Source organism: Harpia harpyja, chromosome 7, assembly GCF_026419915.1.
Source record: "Harpia harpyja isolate bHarHar1 chromosome 7, bHarHar1 primary haplotype, whole genome shotgun sequence".
In the NCBI taxonomy this organism is placed as follows: Eukaryota; Metazoa; Chordata; class Aves; order Accipitriformes; family Accipitridae; genus Harpia; species Harpia harpyja.
Window position 1 is genome coordinate 28185917 of NC_068946.1, and position 21106 is coordinate 28207022.

The window sequence follows — 21106 nt, forward strand, 5'->3', positions numbered from 1 at the left end:
TCATTGCTATTGAAAAGCAAAATGTATTCAAGGTAAAGCTTAAGTGCTCTGATGGATCTGGGCCTAAAAATTCAAGTTGTAAACCCCAACTCAATTTCAACTGACTAATTGAATTAGTCTTTTTTTTTTTTTTCTCCTCCTTAAATTCCCTTTCATTTCAAACCGATTTGCTCTGTGCTTTCTGCCATAAAGCGTGGTACAGTCAGTACCGCAGCACAGCCTGTACCACTGAGCTTCCACTCGCCATTCCAGAGGGGGCTGCAGCACACCACGTGGTAAAGGGATCCTTACAGAAAATGCTCAAAACCAGCATGGGTATATTCAGGCAGCCTAAATTCAGCCTAATTCCCTAGTCAGTGAGAAACCCAGATGCCTTCAGAGACCCCTACAAAGCTAATTAGAGGACTACCAGAAGTCGAGGCAGCCAGTAAGAAACAGTACACACAGCAAAGTCGCATAGGCTTTCTGAAGCATGGCTACTGGGGTCCTTACAGCTTTTAACTGATTTTGGAAATCTTTAATTGCTGAATGTATAGTTGTAAAGTGTGTTTGCCGTTTGAGGATCTTTGGAAGAAAGACTGTTAGTGTGTCCTTTCTTCTACTCATTTTGTCCTAACTATTGTTTTGGGTGCTTGATTTCACTTCAAGAGCACATCACTATTACTCCTTTAAGAAAGCAAAACACAGGGCAAAACTGTGACCATACCATGCTTCCAAACATATATTGTTTTTTATACTGAAGACATCTCAGTTCTCAGTAAACAAATATTCCTTTTCTTTAAAGCATAGCATCTCAGATCAAGCCAAAATTCATAACAAAAATGCTAAATGAGGGACCAAAACCTGGTGACACATGGGTATGTACAACAGTACGCTAACACCTAGATCCAAGCAAAAAGCCATTCACATGGATTTTCAACTGTGAAATCCTGCTGAGATTGGTTTTGCTTGCCAGATTTTGTCATGACCTACAACAGACTGCTCTCAAAGTACTTCCCTTCACCTGGAAAACAAAGGCTATTTTTCTTCTTTAAATGAAGAAGAGTGCCAGCTACTCAATATCCACGGACACCCGTTGGCTTGGGGTTTTACTTGATAACCTGGGCTGGGTTTTGTTCACGCATTTACCGCCCTCTCTGGCTGGAACTGGCTGCCAATTTCCAAGGTGCTGTTTCAGACTATCTAATGCACAGATCCAGTCTCCTTGCTGAATTACATCTGGAGTGGAACAAAAATGGCAAATAATTCACTTTCTATTAAAGTTAACACTCTCTTCCTCTTGCTTCCCACATATGTTATACAGTGGACGTGTTTGCATGTTCTGCTCTGTTTTTTCAGCTGTTGCAAGCACATGAGCTATCAATTACTCTGTGCGCAGAGAGAAGATGGTGACTTGAGGAACAGCTTCCAGTTTACATGACTCCTCACCTCATCACTACTCGAACATTTAAATGAATCCTGTTGGGCAAGAGGCCTGAAGCAGAGATTCCTTAGGCGCTCTCTTCCCTGCCATCTCCCCCCTCATTGAATGGTTAATCAGAGCAGAATAACTCGTTAAAACTAATACTTATTCAAACAGCTGTAGGATCCCATCTGCTCACGCAGAACGGAGTGCAGAACTAGTGGCGGCCACAGTGATACCAGACAGAAGCCAGCAGAAGGTATGAGTTCTGTCAATATCTCTATAGCCAGATTAAGTTACATTTGGCAGACAAAGTTTGAGTACAGCAAAGACACTACCATTACCGTAAAGATGTGGTTAAGTTTTTAGCACATGCATTATGGTATTTAATGTATTTCCAAAATAAAGCTTGCTGAAAATTTCACTAGTGGCCTATGTACTATTTAACACCAACCAAAGTTTTGCTGGCGTGTTTCTGGCATACCCACGACATCTTTACCTGTGGTAAAGATGCTCAATATCTTATGCAGATTTTCCCAAATAAGAATCAGCAAAAGAAACAGTATCACTGTGCATCTTGTGCTTTGTTTATGCCATATTTTAAAGAACTGTTCTAGTAGAAAATTTCGTACAGGTGCTAAGTGACAAAATTAAGTGCTAATTTACATAACTATTAAATGCTAGAACAATGCAATCTTTTCCAAGCCTGGAGGTGACGGTAAAGATTCTTAAGAAAGCAGGAATTAATTTTCTCTAACAGGGTACAACAGGAGTTTTAGCTCCATGCTTGCTCTTAACAAAGTTAGTGGTCCATAACTGCTAGTGATCTGAACGTTTGCAATTCTTCAACAACTTTGAATTACATTAATTTCTAAGTCCTACTTTTGCTGCACTTGTATCTGTGGCAAGATGGGATGGGGTGGAGAAGAGCAGGCAAAGATATATTCCTTTTTCTAGGATCTCCAAAATATGGAGAGAGACTGCTAACATTGGTGGGCAGAGTTTCTGGGGAAAAAACAAATATCCTAATCAGAGTTTACCAAATTACTAGCAGACTGACACAGACAGCAAAGAAATGAAGGAATATGCTCTAACAGTAATCGCATTTCAGTCTAAACCTACTGCTGACTGCAATCGGTAAGAACACGTCCATGGATTGCAGTGGTTCTGGATCAGGCTCGTACTACCTTCTACAACATTTCTTGCAGAATAACGTGTTACTCAACCTGGATCAAGATACCCAAAGCATGACTTTCTGAAGTGTCATAGTTGAAGAGCAACGTAAAAGCCTTAGGTGAATACATGGGCAAATAAATTTGGACAAAACCCTCTAGAATTTAGAATATTCTCTTGATATGTGTTTAAGAGACTTCTGTGCAGAGAAATTAAATATGTCACCTACTTATGAAATGGAAGCAGTTTGGCTGCCAATTGTATGAGCTGTGTTGAAACAGCTGCTCTAGCAACTGTTTTTACTATTAAATTCTTCAGTGATTCTCTTAATCCCAAACTAGATACCTCTTTCCTTCAATCACCAGTTTATATAAAAGCTCTCTCCTCACAAGGCAGGGTTTCACTAAGGATAACAAACAACTGCAGGTCTGCTTAAAGCACTGCCCTTGTGTTTCTCTATGGCTCACGTCTCCCTCACCCTGTTTCTTATTTGTCGGGGGGTGGCACACTGAGTGCTCACAACTCTGTCCCCTATGTGTTTGTAAAAGAACCCAGAACTATATTTGAGTTCTTAAGATTTCACAGCCTGTCATTACCTTGCAGAGTGCAATTAAGACTGTCCACATACAATTCACTTTCCTACTTCACCATCACAATCTCCTTTCCTCTCTCCTAAATATGTACATAGGAATACCTATAACTGACTCACTTTAAACGGCTTGCTATTAGAAGCTTCAAACTTGCCATCATGACAGTGCAACTTCCTTGTCTTTTTAACATCTTACCTGTTTTTTTTTTCTGAGCCTGCTTTGCAAAGATTGGATGGAGACAAAGGAATTGGCTGGATTATGGAGAACTAACTGCAGTCTGCCTCTGAGTGATGGATGCCATCGCAAAGCTGCTGTTTGCTTACAGGAACCTAGCTGAGCCATGGCAGAACATACAGGAGGTTCACGCATAACGCTGTGAGAGCTTCAGGAAGCTCGCTCAAAAAATCCCGATCCAACATCCTCAAAAATCATATATATTTACACCTGATGCTGTTGGCTTCCTACATTTCTCCTTTGTTAGCTGTTTTTAAAGCATGTTCACCGACAAGTGTCTTTCAGCCATACCTCCAGACCTGTTTATCAAGGGAAAGCCAAAGCCAAGAACTGCAGTGGAGTTGTCTTATTTTACAATGCGCTTTCTCACAGAAAGAAAAGCTTATTTCCTCACCTTTGCAGCCTAGAGTCCACACTTTTTGATCAGTTCTCAATTATAACCCAACATAAGCAGCAACATTTTTATTCCAAATATCCATACCTGTAAAGCAGCCAGCTAAGCCTCCCAGCCTGTTGGTCTCCTGAGCAATTTCAATATCCATCTCAACAATGCAATGGATGTATTTGCATTTTGTAGCGCACATGTTATTCCCCAGATTTCACTCAGCACATCACTCTGTTGATGCATTCTATGGGATATATGCTTTTGTTTTTTAATTTGATCTTCCTCTTTTTCATCTGCATTCACTTATCTTTTTGCCACAGATCCTTCATCTCAACCTAACCATTTTGTACTGACACTTCTTTCTTTCATTAATATTTTGTTCCCTAACAGTTGTTTTGTTCTTTTACTCACTGGAGGCATAGCTAATACAGCTTTCTTTTCTGAGGCAATGTCTCCATGACTTCATTAAATTTTATAATATGAATTCAAGCCCTTTTGTTCCAAGGCAGTATTTTCCTCCATCTCCTGTATTTTTAAGATGAATTTGGTGCCCTTGGTTTGAGTGGGAGGTCCTTATGCCTGGTTATACACTAAAATCCATACCAGATCCATGTTTTTTGTAAATGTGACACTTGAAAGTATTTTTATTTACTCCGGCTAGTATCTCCTTGCAAAAAGGCTGGCTGTTTAGTTTCAAAATATTAATTGACTTTTAAACTATTCCATATTGCATTAACTGACTTTTCGCTATGAGGAGCTGACTGACTTATTAGAAAAATTGACAAAATCCATCCCTGTCTGCCTCCTCCTACACTTCCAAAGTATTCTTCTGGGACATCTGGCTTTTAGTGGTTTTTTGAAGCTATGTCCCCGTTGTTGGAGACATTTTCTTTGTTCAATTTTCTTTAGTCGTTCCCATGGAAATTATAGAGGTGGCCTGTCAGCTGCAATCTGTGACTCGATGTCATGAACTTTGACCTTTCTGACTTTCTAAAGTATACTTCTAGTATTAAGACTTAATTTGGCTTGGATAGAGGCATCCTGTTCACTTCAAGTGATATTTCTATTTTATTAGAAAGCTGGAGGTATGTTTTACAACCGAATTGCCTTCCTTCTGAATTCGATGTAGAGAGTTCTGTAATTGTGATCCTGTTTACAATTTTATTTCCTCCTTTCAGCCAAGTCTTAGAGAAAGACACAAGACCATTTTTTGGAACATCTACAGTACACTGACCCTTTTCCTACCTGCTCTGCTTTTAATGCCTGAGACTCTCCCTGTAGATGGTATACACAGGTTATTTATGAACTCTGCATGTTTTTGGACAAATGTGTTTTGACACCACACACAGAAAAACCTTCAGACTTCACATACGACACTGAGGTGCAGCAGAGTAACTGAAACAGAGATAAACCAGAACAAGTTGCAACAGAGCACTTCCAGCTTTCTGCTGCACGTACGTATCACAAATCCAGTGTCCTGCTACGGATTTGGACTCTGTCCTTGAAATACAATGACTTTCCTGACATCTCAGAGATACTGGGCAGTTGCCACAGCAATCAGTTTTATTATCTTGCAGACTTAAGTAAAGTTGGTTAAGCAAATCTTAAACTGTTTGATATTGGATTTAAGCTAATCTTTTAATGAGCACATCAGCTTGGTTCCCAAGCTTGTGCTCTAGCATGCAAGAATGATCTTTTTTCTTTGCCTGTATTTCATCTTGGCTGGTTTATTGCAACATATCTTGGAGGTCCTTGAGTACGACCAGTATTGCCATTAAAACTGATTCTAAATTCATCTGCCAGGACTTAAAACCCAAATAAAACCGTACACATATTTCATTTATAATGAGATCACCACATTGGAAAATACAGACAGATAAGATTTTGCTGCATTTTCAATGAAAGTACAGCTGTCAAGATAAAAATCGTATTTAAAAAATATCCCTGAGTTACTGATATTACTTTAGATGATTAAAACAGAAGAGAAAGTTAATAATCAAGTATACCGTAGAATATACTCCTTAAATATTATTTGTATTTCACATGACTAGGATGATGAAATTAGGTGGCCCATTCATTTTTGCGCCCTACTTCGTTCTAATCCTATTTAAGACTCCAAATTATCAAGTCATCTTAGTTTTGCAGTTATGTCAGGGAAATATTGAAAAAAAAAAGATTTAGATTGAAAATTAAAAAATACTCACAATTGGTTCTCAAATCTTTGTCTTGACCCTCTTATCTTAATTTAAATCAGTATGAGAAGTGGGGGACATCATACAGACTTTTTTCAGCTAACCGGACCTACAAAATATTTTCCTATCACTGTGCCCTTCACTGTTTTCCACCACTTTGGAGGAAAAATCTGGGCATTATTAAAAATACTGGGCATTATATTATGCACCAGAAGTTAATAGGTTTGCTTTGTAACTGTATAATATATGTCCGGTAATGTGGTTTCACTGACAGACTGTGACTTCGGTGCTTCTGGACTGGGTTGATAAATTATTTCATTGCCATTAAAGTTTCGGCAAACTCCCCGCCCCATTTATGAAAGTATATCTGCAGATGCTCTTTTTAACCAGGTGAACGATGCTCCAATTTAAACAGTGCTACAAGGCAGCAATGGCATTCCCTGCAATACCTGCAGTCTGCATCAGCATTGCCACCCTCTGCCTGCCATAAAGCAAAATTTTGGGCTCAAAAAACCCCAAAAAGCCAATTCAGTAGAGCCATGTAACGAAGTCAACTGATGAGAGGAACAGCGGAAAATTGAGAGGCAGTCTATTACTAAGAAGTAGCTGAGCACCAAGAAGGTCCCTGGAAGATAACTTGGCAGAACAGCAGCAGTGTTATGGGACAGAGCAACGCTGACACCGTTACCAAGAACCACTGTGCCAGTGCATGGCACTTGTCAGTGCAGATGGGTCAACATCAAAAAACAACCAGGACGTCACATCCCTCAGCTAATAGCTATTACCATGACTGTACTGCTGGGTCAATGCTGTGCAACATACTGTTAGATGTCAAGGAGGAATGTAAATGAAGAATACAAAATGAGAAGGGGGACAGATTTTTTGCTATGTGGGATGGAATAAGTTAAATCAAAGTGATTTAAAGCAAAAAAATTAATTGTGATTTAAACCAACAAGCAGGGAATTTTGATTTAAATAATTGATTTTAAACCTTGCTTTTTCATCTGTGCTCCTTGGTTAGTCAATTCCCCTAGGTCGGGAATGCTCTGACAAGTTGATTTGCAGCTAATTACAGTCTGCACTAAAATTGTGATTTCTTTTTGTTAACCAGGAGAACACACTATATACATATTTAAGTAATGTCAGTATATTAATTTCATATTCTGCTAGACAATGGTGAATGATGACTTATTTAATAGACAATTAACTTTGTCTTGTGATTTGTGTCAAGTCACTTTCTGATGACGTTTTTGGGATTCAATTAAATTGCAGAAATCCTGCATTTTGAAATAAACTTGGTTAGTAAAATAAAGGCAAGAACACTCGAGTGCAAGAAAAAGCTAATGAAACTTGCTAAGTAATCCATTCTTTCTGTTTGAAGAACCTTATCTCTTCATGACATAGGTGTTACAGAAACTTTGCTTTTGATCCAAAGAGTTGGAAATGTTTTTGACTCAACTCCAGAGGCTACCTCATAAATTGACTGCATGGGGACTCCGGCCCCTTGAGTCAATGCTGTTTTCATGCTCTATAGAGTAAGACCTAAGTGCTCAATCTATTTAATTTATTGAAAAGGAGGTTAAAAGATAACATAAATGATCGCTGCATAGAAGTACTGAAGGGAAGGTATTTTGCAAGCTTGGCTCTTAAAATCTAGCAGAAACAATATTTACCATAGTACTAGAAACTGAAATTGGGTAATTTCAGACTTAGGGAAAAAAAAAAGGCATAATCTTTTTAAACAGTAAAATAATTAATGTCTGTAGAATGTAATGAATTCTCCACAACATGACATTTTAATTCTAGGTTAGATGCTTCTGTAAATTTATTTATAAAAGTAATGCGATGGATCAAAATTGAAATTTAGTTTGATGCAAAAATATAGAAGGTCTTGGAGGGCTCAGGCAAGGTGATAAAAAATTGTCCTTTCTGGCTTCACACCTAGAAATGGAGGATGTGCTGCTTTTAGCTACTGCCTTAAGAAGTGCAAGTTGCATGGTCAATCTAAAGGGAAGCTTCCAGCATGGCAAGACTACATGCTGCCACTGTACTGCAAGGCTAGTTCCTTAATATATTTGCAAATTTTCCAGTTTAAGATGCATGTTACCTTTAAGACATATTCCTGTGAGCCAATTACCAGTTCGCTCAGCTGTCTCCTCCCAGCCACAGCAATACAGCTGAACTCATCTACTCAGCCTGAACTCGTTTTTCCATGCTAGCAATTATTTTCTAATGCTCTTACTGCCTTTCCAGCCCCACCCCTTTTCTCAACAAAAATGCATGTTTTTCAATAATACGAGGATTCCAGAGAAAGTCTGGAGTATTAGCTTTCCTTTGGAATCAGCACTTCTTACCAGGAAGATGGCTGAGCTTTCTGATCTACACTCATCATGTCACCAGTATCCCGTCTCAGTGTCTGACAGTTTGCTTTTGGTCACAGCCAGCTTTTCCATCAACACAGAAAAGAACGTGTCCTTGAACACGAGATTTCTCCAAACAAGGCTGCCATTGGCAAGACTGTGATTTACATTAAAACAGACTTCCATAAAAGCAAGCTCAAAAATAAAACTACGAACAAACAGAGCAGCTTCAGCTTCATATCTGTTCCATAGCTCCATCAAGAAAATATTCTGGATTACACCAAGAACACAGGCATTAAAAATAGTTTAAAAAATACAAATGTTTTTCTGGCTCCCACACCCTTGCCCTGCTCCTCTTCCCAAAAGAAGAGGCTAAGAGGTGTAAGAACCAAGCCATTCTCCTTCCTAAGCAGGAGGATTTAACATTGCTTACTACTACTACTCAGCACTACTTAGCTGTAGCCCCAGGGCAACATGTAAGTATTGAGTGCAAAGAACTGTATCTCTCTTGCAAAGCCTTCCATTCTGTCTTTCCCACTTTGCTGCTTTTCTGCAGACAGAACAGCACAATGCGGTGCGAGATGAAGACCTGCCACTCTCCTGCCACAGCCACTTATCATCTAATTCAGATGTTTGCCTCTGTAGACATTTGCAAACCAAGTCTACAGACCGGCATTATTTTACCTGGAAACTTAACTATGTAGCTCAGCTGGCCACTCATTAAGCCAGTCACATACAAAGCCTTCCTCCAAAGGCTGCTGCCTCCTGTTTTCAGCTTTTAATTAAACATGTAACCTTACACAGGAACAGATCCTTCACTCAAAGGCAAAAAGGGCACCACTGAGCTCAGTGAGACTGCTACGCTGGATTTGCTGCTGCATCTACTGAAAAGGCAAGCACACTCGACACAGCTGAATTCCTCAAATGCAGTTAATACTGACTTACATCACCTGAATTTGGCCCATAATATCTAGGCTTAAATTAGCAGCTTCAGAGAAAGACAGAAAAATAAAACACAAATGGGCAAAGCAGCAATGATATTTCAAAGCTCAGATTTTTACAACCCATCAGCAGATGTGCTCGGATGCTGCTGGCAACCTGACTTCCCCTTTTGTGCAAGATGCGTGCCTTTGCACAGGAATGGGGTAGTGCCTTAGGGGCACCAGACATTCATGAAGCTGTTTGGCAGGTGATCATTCCTCTTTCTTGCTCAGTGGGGAGGAAAACCAAAGCTCTCTTACTTAGTTTGTCCATGCCCACACACGCTGGCATGAGTCCTGCTGTCTTCCAGGTAAGCAGAACAGTTTCGCTGTGTAGGTCCCAGCTACTCTTGACATAGCACAGATCCCCTCCTCCCTCCTCATCCAGCGAAACTGGCTGCAGTCCAAGCTGCTTTCCTCTCTTCCTTGCCTGTGCCACACCACAGCAGCAGGCAATGGTCGTATCTTCCTGGACTCAACACAATACTGCAATAAGAATCTGTTTCCCAGCATCTACAACCCTCACCTGAGCCTCTTTAAGTATCTCTTATTAAACTGGACTTAAATGGCGTAAGTACGCAGACAGTTATATATCACGTCCGTACCAAATTGAGCTCAGCGGTTTGACCAAGATGAGGACAGGACAAGACAAGAAGGGGAATAAACCCAAGGGCAGGAAACCATGAACTAATAATACTAGAATGCTGGGGAAAAGCAAGCTGCTCTTTGAGGAAATACTACCTCTGTATTTCTTTCTACCTTCCTATTTCTTTCTCTTATTTTTTTAAATAATGCTGCCCATTACAGTAGTATTCATGGATCCTCCACTGAGAATAGGCTGGCAAATGGGTGGTTTTTACCTGGATTCCTCTATACTGCTGGGCAGTCAGCCATGAGAACAAAAGAAATCACTCATTTCCATTAGTGGCTGGCAATGAGACCGCATCCCCTTCTTCTGGATTTAGACTTCACTGTAGCAATCTAGTAATTTGTGACTGCCAGGGCTTAATTACTGCAGTAACATGAAACTGCAAAACTTATAAAATGTAAGTATAAAAGGCAGCAGCCGATTGCTGGACTGCAGGCACACCCAAGGGTGTGCTGTCCTAAGGCTCTGCTCCTGCCAGGGTGGAAACCCTCTGGAGACATGGCAATGGCATGGCCTGCGCGCAGCAGTGCGAGTGTTCGGGTCAGGAAGCACACAAAACCCTGCTGAAGTGCAGGCCCTCTCACTCTCCAGCATAATCTTCTTAGGCACTGAGAGAAATGACACCCTTCACACCGATCTTCAAAAGCTTATTGAATGTTTGGATGACTTCCTAAATAGTGAGTCCCAGCCAGCTAAATACTCAAACCTGTCACAAGAGCTGGAGGGTCATGTTTCCAGCAAGATAAACGGCAGTTTTGGGAAGAACACTGTGAAATTCACGATCTGATCTACCTTTAAAAAAACCCCCAAACAAAACACAAAAACGCAGGGTGCAGAGGCGAGCAGTACAAACACCCAGGGGACATGCTGAGGATGCAGCAGGTTTGAAAAGGAACGGGACAGAAGGAATACAGAGAACACTGCTGCATAAAGCAAGGGCATGTCTGCATCTGCACTGTTGTGCTCACTTCTGGTCATCCTTGCTGGAAAGGAATACTGGAGGAAAAAAAAGAATTCTGGGTGATGGAAGTTACTTCACTGGGAAATTCCATTTTATAAAGATTGAAAAAATAAGGTTGATTAGCTTGAAGGGAAAACAAATAAAAAGAGACATGATACAGGACTACAAAAATTGCTGTAGAGAGTTACACTGGACACCAATTGCTAATTTATTCTTGTAATTCACAAGGAAGTACTGAACAAAATTGAAGATTAAAATAGATAAAAAAGAGTGTGCATAATTAAACTACATCTAACTAACCTATAAAAAACACTGCTAAAAACATAACAGGAGACAAGAGTTTTGGAGGACTACAAAAAAAGATGGTTATTTACCTAGGAGAGTAAGAATATCCACAGTCAGTCAGGAAATACATACAGGACACACTGCTGGAAAGCAGGCTTCTGTTAGAAAAGCCAGTTACTGCACAGGACAAATTTCCAAAACGATGGCTGACACAGATATCATTTGAAGGCAGTAACTAAACTATAGACACATCCTTTGGTTTAGAAACCACATACATTAAAAAATGCCTACAAACATCCGACAATGTCTTGTGAGACAGCCTTTATACATTGGTTTCCAAAAGTAAGATATTCTTTGTATTTTCATCTGGAATTGGACACAGTGTTACATATTTATCAATCAGTCTCTCCAGTGACACCTTTGAATGTAAATAGCTCAGTGGAAAAAGAAAAAGAAGCAAAAAGAAACTATTCACTGATTTCCTAAATGCCAGCACTAGTTCACAACAAAGAATCTCTTCTTGCTTGTAAATAGCTGGTTTTGCTTTGCTTTTACAAATTATCTTGCTTGTAGGTCCAAGAAGTGGACTAGGCAACCCCTCTAAGGTCTTTCCCAGCCCTCTAATTCTAAAGGGGGAATATTTTTCTATTTTTGTTTTCCTCCCACTGCTTCCCACTATCTCTTCTAGCATCCTCTCGCTCCCCTTTCTGGCTTGCTAAATCTTACACTCTGCTATTAGAACTCCCATAGAAACAGGGCTGAAATCTCTGAAATGCTTCCTTTTTGTTATGCCCCACTGGTTTCAGACTAGAATTACTCTTCATTGAGTTGATAAGGATTAAAAATTAAAAAAAGCCCTCAGAGAATTCACTCTCATTTCCACAGTGTTCAGTTAAAGCACAGAGATGCTCTACTGGAGTAGGACTGCTAGTCAGACAGTCCCTGCAGCAACAGTGGGACTTCAGTAGCAGTGGCTGCTGTAGTGGAGGCTTTCCACAGCAGTACTCTGTCAATGCCAGCTAGGATTATATCACTATAATCTCGGTCATTTATGCCCTGCTACGACCCGTTCTAACTCTTGCAGAGCCAGCTTCCTCAATGTCATGTTCTCTACCTGTGGATCATGACTCTTGCTGACATGTTCAATGACAGACTTTTTTTTTTAAATTCAAAAGTCCAAATTAATAGTACAGTTATAAAGATGGCACTAAATCAGCAGCAGAAGGTGACAAGACAAAACTGCAAAATAATCTCTATTTGTTGGAGCCTGACATCAGCTGTGGGCTGATTTCCCTACCCATCAGAGGGAGGGTGAACCAGAGTGTGTGTGTATGACGCTCAGTGCTGTACCTGGGTAAGGATGCATACTGCCTTTCCATCCCCTCGAAGTGGAGACTGTATGAGCTCCCATCTGGACCTTTTCCAGGCACCTGTGGAGAGGAGAGTAATTAGAGATGAAGATCAATTATGCAGCCCAGCTACTAACAATGCATCTCAAAACGATAAGCAGAGAACACATGATGCTGCAACATGCCAAAATCAACAAAAGAAAGGCAGGGGCTCAAAGAAGCTCCAAATCCCATACATAATCTTATCACTGCTAACAAGAAAGGCTTCTGTATCAAAGAACTGTTTAGAACCGGTACAATCTTCAGAGCCTTTTCCTCATCTGTGTGCTAGCCGGGATACTCTCTCTCCTTCCCTGGCTGGCCTTCCTCCTAGAATTCAGTAACATGAGGCTGTAATCTAATTAAGCACTCCCCTTCTGATTCCAGTGACGTAACTACTTGAATCACAGCTAGTACCAAGTACAAACTTGTGTGTTTTGCTCAAGTATAAAACGTGATATAAACAGGCTTTGCTTTCATTCTTAACACAAATCCGGAAACTTTCCCTAACGCCACCGCAAAGCTAAGTATCCAGCTGGGAGTTAAGTGCATTTATCATGCTCTGGTGCCATTTCAAAAGTGAAGCATTAGTGTGCTCAGTCAAAATGCCAGCTCGCTACTTGGTTTGTTTTCAAGATGGCAACCAGAGTTGGCTGCAGAGCGCAATTCTATCGGGAAGGCTCCAACTGGGGTACAAAATGGTGAACTTCAATGCTTTTAGCACACAGGAGCTCTCCCAATTTCACTCACTCAATGCTTGCTGACTGCCCAAAGTGTTAAGAGCCTTGTTAAAACGGAGCTATTAGTCTTTTCCTCCATAAATGCAGGAGGCTCTGACTGCCTTCAGTGTTTCCTACATTAGTATGTATTCCTATTCCAGTGCTGCTAGAATCAGCAGTTTTATAAAGCAATATACTAAGAGGCCATTTAAAATCCCCTTCCCCTTTTACAGATTAATAGCAGAAAGGAAGATTTAATGCCTTTTCAAACATTTTTAACAATTCATTAAAAATAAAAGAATAAATCACACCAAGCTTTCGGCAAATGCCTGATTAGAGAAAGAGAAAACAAACAAAAATTAACATGTTTTTCACATTCTACAGGTTAGAGTACATTTCTGTCAGTCCTGTAATTTATGCACAATATACCATTCTCACTGAAGAGATGTATAAGCTTTTACAATGGGAAAGGTTGTGCACTTAGCTGTAGTAAGTCTTATCTACCTTTACATAGCATTTCTGTTTACAGTCTCTTGTGGACCTATTACATAAGCCAAGTCCAATACAGAGAGAGGCACTATCCCTTGGAGCTACTAGGCAAGCTTAGGAATTATTCTAGACAAATACCGTTATGCACCTTGCCACTCACTGAACATCCCAGATACTCATAAGTGAAAAAAAATTATTTAGCACAGGCCTCTTGCTAACTCCCCTTTATCTGACTCAAAACAGAAAGCAGTCCTCATGGAACTGATGGCCACAAGAAATAACCACCTCTGATTCAAAATGACCCATGCTTTAGCATTTTGGATGAGCAAAAAATAACAGTAATTGCCCTACATTTCAAAAAGAGGGCAGTAGGCTAAATGGATCATTCATTCATTTTTTCCACCAGAAAAAGTGACATGTAGAGAGAATTTATAAAGATAGAGTCACTTAGGTGAAGAGTCACAACCACTTTGGCTGTTCTTACACTGCTAATTTTATCAGGTTGAAATAATTTCCCTTAATTCACCAGGTATGCTGGTGAGAGAAGAGCCTCCACACTTCTGCTGTTTCATGAAGAAGAACGAGGGGACAAGAAATGAATGTATAATTTGGTTGGCTCAGCACAAAAGTCATGTAGTATACAGTCTACCTGCGTGGCTGTAGATAGGCTATTAATTATGTGCAGCGGCAAGATGTTTATGAGCTAAAGGATGAGCCTGGTAACTCTGCATTGCCACCCCGTGCAAGTTTCCTGGTGATCACTGTCACACCTAGCAGGAATAAGAGCAGCCAGTCAATGTGCAAAACCACAAACAGATTCGGAATTGCATCAGCATTGAGCAGTGATCCCCAAACTTATACCAGTCACCATAAAGTAAAAAAATATTTACACTGCAAGGCCTTTTTGCAGCCTGAAAACACCCCTTTTCCGATGGCTTCCTACAGACCAAATAGAAGGCTATACCCCCCGCCAGGTCTGTTTGTATATATGATTTGAGAGACAGTTGCCATAGAAACACCCTGGCGGTGGATACACAATTTTGCTAATTTGGATCCATCGAGTGGCTGAGTCTCCACACCCTATATAAAACCCCTGATGCACTGGAAAAGCATGTTCTGGCCCTGCACGGCTAATTAAAGACTCAGCCATTTCTTCTCCTTTCCCTTCTCCATCTGTCCATGTGACAGCAAAAATGTATCATCACTCAGCCACCAGCAAAATGGTGCCCGGAATAAAATACTACCCCAATGAAAAGAGAAATTGCGAAAACGGAAACTCTTCCTTCATAGAAGTTACTTATGTTTCAGACAGAGTCAAACCAAAGGGTTCTTTGCTGTCTTTTACAACAAACTAAGCTAAAAATCGACGTGAAAGGTACTAATTAACAAGATCAAAATATTCCAGCTTCTCCTCCTTCCTTGAAACAGGATGTATGAAGCTGGCCCTCAGTCCAGGTGCAGAGGTTTTAACCATGTAGTTAATAATCACAAAATATTTAGGCAAACAAACAGTAACCTTAATAAAAAAGAATTAAAACTTGGAAGTCCTATCAAAGCCAAATGGACGCTGACCATGAGGTGACCAGTGAGGTGACCAGTGAGGCGCGGGAGCTGACGGAAGGTGCATTACTTGGCTGAGTCCATATCAGAGGCGGCTGGAAGAGTTTTTGAGACCAACAACCCCACCAGTAAAGAGAGAACATGACAGCAGATAAAATACACATTTTACAAATGTATGGTAATGCATAGCAGAAAGAATGATCCAAAACATGCTCCTGTATTTTTAGGGTTTAAATTAACAACATCAACTTAAATAAGAGCCATCATTATGAAAAGATCATCTCTTAGTCTAGAGCGGCCTCAACTAACAAGCAAAACATGAATATGCAAAAATAACGGGGTAGAGATAAACACAGAAACAGCGATCATCCCATCAGTGCAATTAAAAGAGCAGCATGCTTAAATTGAGGAAAGGAAATGCTATCTTTATCAAAAAACAACAACAAACAATTCATGAAACTTAACTGTTGCAAAGTACGGCCACTTTGTAAAACGGAAAATGAATAAACTGGATACACATATGAAGCAGAACAACTAGCACCAGGTTAGCAGAAGACAGTAAAGCCTTTGACAGGTTGAAGAGAGGTAAAGCCTCAAAGAGTCAGCCATTCCCTGAAAGGGAGAGCAGGCAGAAACCTCTGTACCAGCAGGTTCTTCTCTTAGTCGCCCTTTTGGGAATCCCGATGAATTCTCTGAAGGACATAGCTGTGGCCACACGTGGAGACAAGGTACCAGACAAACGGGCAAGACATTGCATCCATATAACTTGATGCCTTCATGGTCAGGATTTTCTGTGTGCCAGAAAGGCATTTTCTTCTACACAGCTAGCAACACTTTTGTTGTTCAAGTCTCTTTTTTTAAAAACCAATAATTACCATCAACAAACAAGATTTCTGCGATAGAAATGCTGACGCATTCAGAAAAAACCCCATGACACCTCTGCATCTTTAATTAACCCCTGCCAGTCCCCAGGGGCAGAACCAGGCTGAGGGAAGCACAGACTGAAGAGCGGTGTGGGCACTGTGTGCTGCTTTCCTCTCTCTAAGTCTACAACCTTCAGCAGGAGACCAATGTGAAGGGCCAAAAGGCAGAGAAGAACAAGCACAGGCTGCAGCTCCCTCCACTTCCCTGGACAAATGGAATCCACAGTTGTTTCAAGACAGAAAACTGTAGAAAGATTCATAGGTTCACATTTCACATGCAGATCCAAAACAGACAGAAGGGGAAAGGAACTGTAAAGAAAAAGAGAAAACAAAAGCTGTGTAGGTGTCAGTGCAAGCTATGTCCTTGGCAAACATGGTAACTGTGGGGCACTTCAAGTTTTCTAATACATGGAAGTGATAAGCTAGCAGCAAATATCTCTAACTTGCCAATTCTCCCTAGGAAAACTTCCCAGGAAAAAAATAAAAAAGGTAACGTGAACATGCACTTCTAGATCAAGCCAGAAACAATTATCTTAGAGCATTCAAATATTTGCAAATAAATTATAAGGCATAAGTAGACTATATCTGCATGCAGGTATCTTGAAGTAAGTCTAAGATTTGCTTACAGGAAAATTCTGGGGCTGCAGAAGAACAGTTCTTTAAGAGCAGAGAAAGGATTTACTTCATCCAGAAGCTTGAGACTACCTTGAAAACGGTGCAGAAAAGTGCAAGAGGCCGTGTTTTTTCCTGGGAGACACTGCATTTCATTCCTCCTCACCTGCCTTACATTGCCTTCCTCCTGGAGCATTTGTTAAAGACTAAAAGACTAGCTGCTACGAGGAAAACCTCCCTTGCCCCTTTCATATAGATCAAGGTATTTGGGGTTGGACAGCCTTTGCGGTATGAACAATAACAATTATAGCGATCTTTTTTAAAGTTTAAGCTTCATAAATCAACTTTTTCTTGTGCATTTGCACACAGTTCAAGGTGAGAGCTACCTCCCTGCAAATGGAAGCCTGCAGCAGCTCCTTGCCCATAACAGTGGAGACACATTTGGCAGGACAGTGTGTTTTCACCTAGGGCTCTACCTCCTGTCACAAATTCTCACCTGAGCTACCCGAGCTCCCTGCTCCATGTCCGTCCCGAGTGAAGTTGGCATGCTGAAGACCCAAGACCGTGGGTACTCCTCATAAAGAAAAGAATGATGCAGAGCCATTTTCAGGGTGGCTGTCTCAGAAAGCTGCAGTCACCGTTCCCTCTCCTGCAGGTATTTTATTTAGAGCTGCACACAGAAAACTTTGATCATCTTTGCAGAGATCAGTTTGTTAACAAATTTGTTTAAAGCTTCTTAACTAGCCATAGAAAAACAAAAGCTCAGAGTCAGAAGTTTCACACTCTTAAAAAGGAATAATACACAGTGGGCATTGCATTCAGGCTTACTCATTTTTCACTTATACGCTAAACAGCTCCTTTGCCCTTTTAATTTTTCTTTTTAACCCTTTGTTTCCCCCACTTCTGAACAGTAAGTCTCCTCCAAACATTTCAATTATCATTAAGATCAGAAAGAAAATGAGGAGCATGCGCTGCCCACTAGATAAGTAGCAATAGCAAAACTTCACCAAGGCTGATGTGATTTTAGCTACCTGTTTGTGAACCCAGTGCAAAACACTGCTGACTCTACTTGAGTCATGCCTGACTTACTTAAAATTATGGGAGATCAGGAAGAGCTTACGAAGGTAGGAGTCCTGGGACTCCTAACTTTTTCATTTATTCACTGTGTATGCTCAAGAAAGTCACTTGAGCTTGTGCATTGTGGTTTTCTCCCCAGAAAAAATGGCGTGATACTACCATTGTATTTTATACGACTGATGTGCACTAAAAGACAGGAGCCATCCCAGGAAGGCTGCAGAGTGAGACACGTGCTCTGCTATCGCCCAAGTGCTTTGAAAATGCTACCCAGTTCTGCTTTTTGCCTGAAAGTCTGTGTATAAACATGGCACGTAGAACTGCTGCATTGCTTAGTACATTTTTCAATAGTCTTGTGATCATCTGTTAAAGGACTTGATTCAGATGCTGGTTTGACCTCTGTTCTCAAAGCTCTTCTTTTGTCTGTGAGCGTTTCTAATCACATGGGTTGAGATTCAGCGTGCCAAAAAGAGTGTGGTATAACGGAATTTGCCCTTTAACCTTCAGGTCTCCCCTCTGCTGAGACACAGTTGGTTTTTGTTTTCAATTAAGTGAAAACTGAAGAAAAACTGAGAGAGGTAAAAGTGATTTGTTCCCCACCCTGGTCTCAATGTTTCATACACAGGTGAAACACCAAAATTCACCCATTTTATTTTTTGCATTTCAACAGTCTGCCTGATTCTGGAGACCGCAAGTGAAATTTAAGAGCATGATTAGACTCACTAACACTTTCTTTAACTGTTAAAACAGAGGTGGGTTATGTAAGGCAGTGAACTGGATGTTCCATGTGAAATGCAAGAAGTTGATCGCAGGGGTCATCTTAATTCCTTACTGCTGTGATACCCTAATTATCCCACCCTCCAAGACCTCCAGCATTTACACAGAAAACATGTTTTCCTCCATCCAGCTTTTTTATGTTTTCCATCAAAAGGTAAAAATTAAAAATTCTACCAGTGTCCATGATTCAAAAGAATTTTCCTAATGTTTTCCTTACATACACAAAGAGGGATGTATTTTGCTTTCCTAGTTTTGCAATGAAAGTTGAAACAGTGATTTTGCGTTATTATAACACTCATCATTTCTCCCTCTAATTTGGATGGTTTTTAATAAAGCTCCATTGATTCCACTGAAAGAAATCCCTCCTGGCAAAAGCAGAACACACACGCTGATTGCTAAATATGCAGCAATTATCATATTCAGCAGCGCACTTTAATATCTTATTTATAGATGTATCTATCTATAATTTGCTTTAATTAAGTTGCATTGATTTTAATGACAGAAGCAGTCTTCAAAGAAGAGTCTAATGTTATATGAGCCCATCGTTACTGCTTTACCATTGTTTGGATGTAAGACAGCACCTTTAATACTTCTTTTTGATATTCGTAGTGGTGCTTTTCTTCACTAACTGGCTGCAATGGCAAACCAAGATGATGTTCCACAGGAACTCTCAAAACTACCTCCACCACTGGAGAGAGAGCACTTTCAACTTCCCTGTTACAAACTTGCTCGTAGGACAGTTTAAGAATAAGGAAGGAAGCAGTATCTTCCCAGCAGGTCCTGAGGAACCTTGCGTTTCTGTTCCCACTCCATTTTACAGACATCTTGGGAGTGTAATCATTAGAGGTTCTTAAATCATGGTCTGATGCCTTCAAAGTTTGTTTTGGGCAGCCTGGCACCTACTTTAAACTTTTTTATTTTCTTGTCAACAGAAAATACAGGGTAAATAATTTGGGAAGGTGAACCAACAGATGGCTATAGATGCCTGTTCACATCCCAATCACCAAGTCATGATCTTGTAGACTATTAAAGTTCTGTTTTCTGGGCTCAGTCACAGGGAATGTTGAGCCTTCTTTTTATTAAGCACACACTCACTTTCAGCATTTTATACTAGTCTGGCTTTGAGATTATTCCAGAGAACACTTGATGCTATTAGAACTGTGACTAAGTTTGTCAAAAAAACATCTTGAAGAACTAAAGGAAAGTATCACTGCACTCCTAGTAGAGTCTCACAGCCTTGGTTTCTGCTGGGTGTTACCACATACCTTGGCCCTGATTCAGGAAAGCATGCTAAATACTGATGAGGGTGGTTTGTTTTAATTTCAATAGCATTTGATTCCTCTTGGAGGCATTCCCAAAGCTGACATACACCTGCATTTCCCAGTGGCTGTATCTCCTTTTTGGGTGAAAATACACAGTAAAAACATTTATATCTCTGTATCCTGAACACGTCTTCACATATTTGAACGCAGCATTCTAGTGATGATGATCTCGGCATCTCCATCTCTGAAGTAACACCATAAGATATTATTGGTCCACATCAACTGAGGATCTATCTCAGAGACTATTGAGGTAGCTTTATAACATTACTCATGCAGATCTTAATATATCATTCACTGTTAGCATTTTTTTTTTTAAGTGAAAAATAAGTGCTGGCTTTTTAAATCACCACCTTTTGGAATATATCAGCACTAATTTTATAAGAATTGTTCATGTTAAAATGCAAGGGCATGATCTCAAAGGAAAAGTGCCAAAGTAGCTATGCAAGTACATTTTCAGTTTCTGGTCATCATTTTTCATTCACTGATTATTGCTTAAGTGTTGATTAATAGTTATGTTCATGCTGCTTGAATGCATTTCCCTTGGGTGAGAAAAACATCCTTGTCTAAAGGAAAAAAGAGATAGTAATCAAACCATCCTTTCTCTTCCCCATAAGAAACACAGACACACGCTCCAGAGTCACTGATGATCTTGGTTTTGCTGGTGAGTAGTTTTGAAAATTTTCACTGAGAAAATCAGCTGTATGCAATCAGAACACTACTTGGTCAGTCAGATTGCTAGGCAATTAAATGCTCCCCTTCTGTCTGTCTCTCTGTACACATACATACACATACGTACACATATATACACACGTACACACACAGATGTACATACTTACAGTCATTGTCCCTTCTCCCTATGCAATGAACACCAGGAACACTGATGACAGCAGCAGTGCTCCATGCTGGAATTAAGCAGGGCTGATTATCTCAGGATTTACTTTTCCTCCTCAGTAATGCCCTACCTCTTGTTCAAGGAGGTGAAACTAATGGTTTAGATTTAGAGAGAGCGGAAAATTCTCTATAAAGGCAAT

At 40.3% G+C, this 21106-nt stretch overlaps 1 protein-coding gene across 3 annotated transcripts in view; it reads right to left on the reverse strand.

The window, feature by feature from the left end:
• Positions 1–21106, reverse strand: part of PARD3B (par-3 family cell polarity regulator beta) — a 447999-nt gene that overhangs the window by 18560 nt on the left and 408333 nt on the right. For 2 of the 3 annotated variants that reach the window (XM_052791531.1, XM_052791532.1), the window contains one exon: positions 12562–12641. In XM_052791531.1, the coding sequence (XP_052647491.1) occupies positions 12562–12641 (80 nt within the window). Of the gene's footprint in view, positions 1–12561; positions 12642–16264; positions 16600–21106 lie in introns of those variants that run through there. The other variant, XM_052791533.1, reaches the window with a different exon arrangement.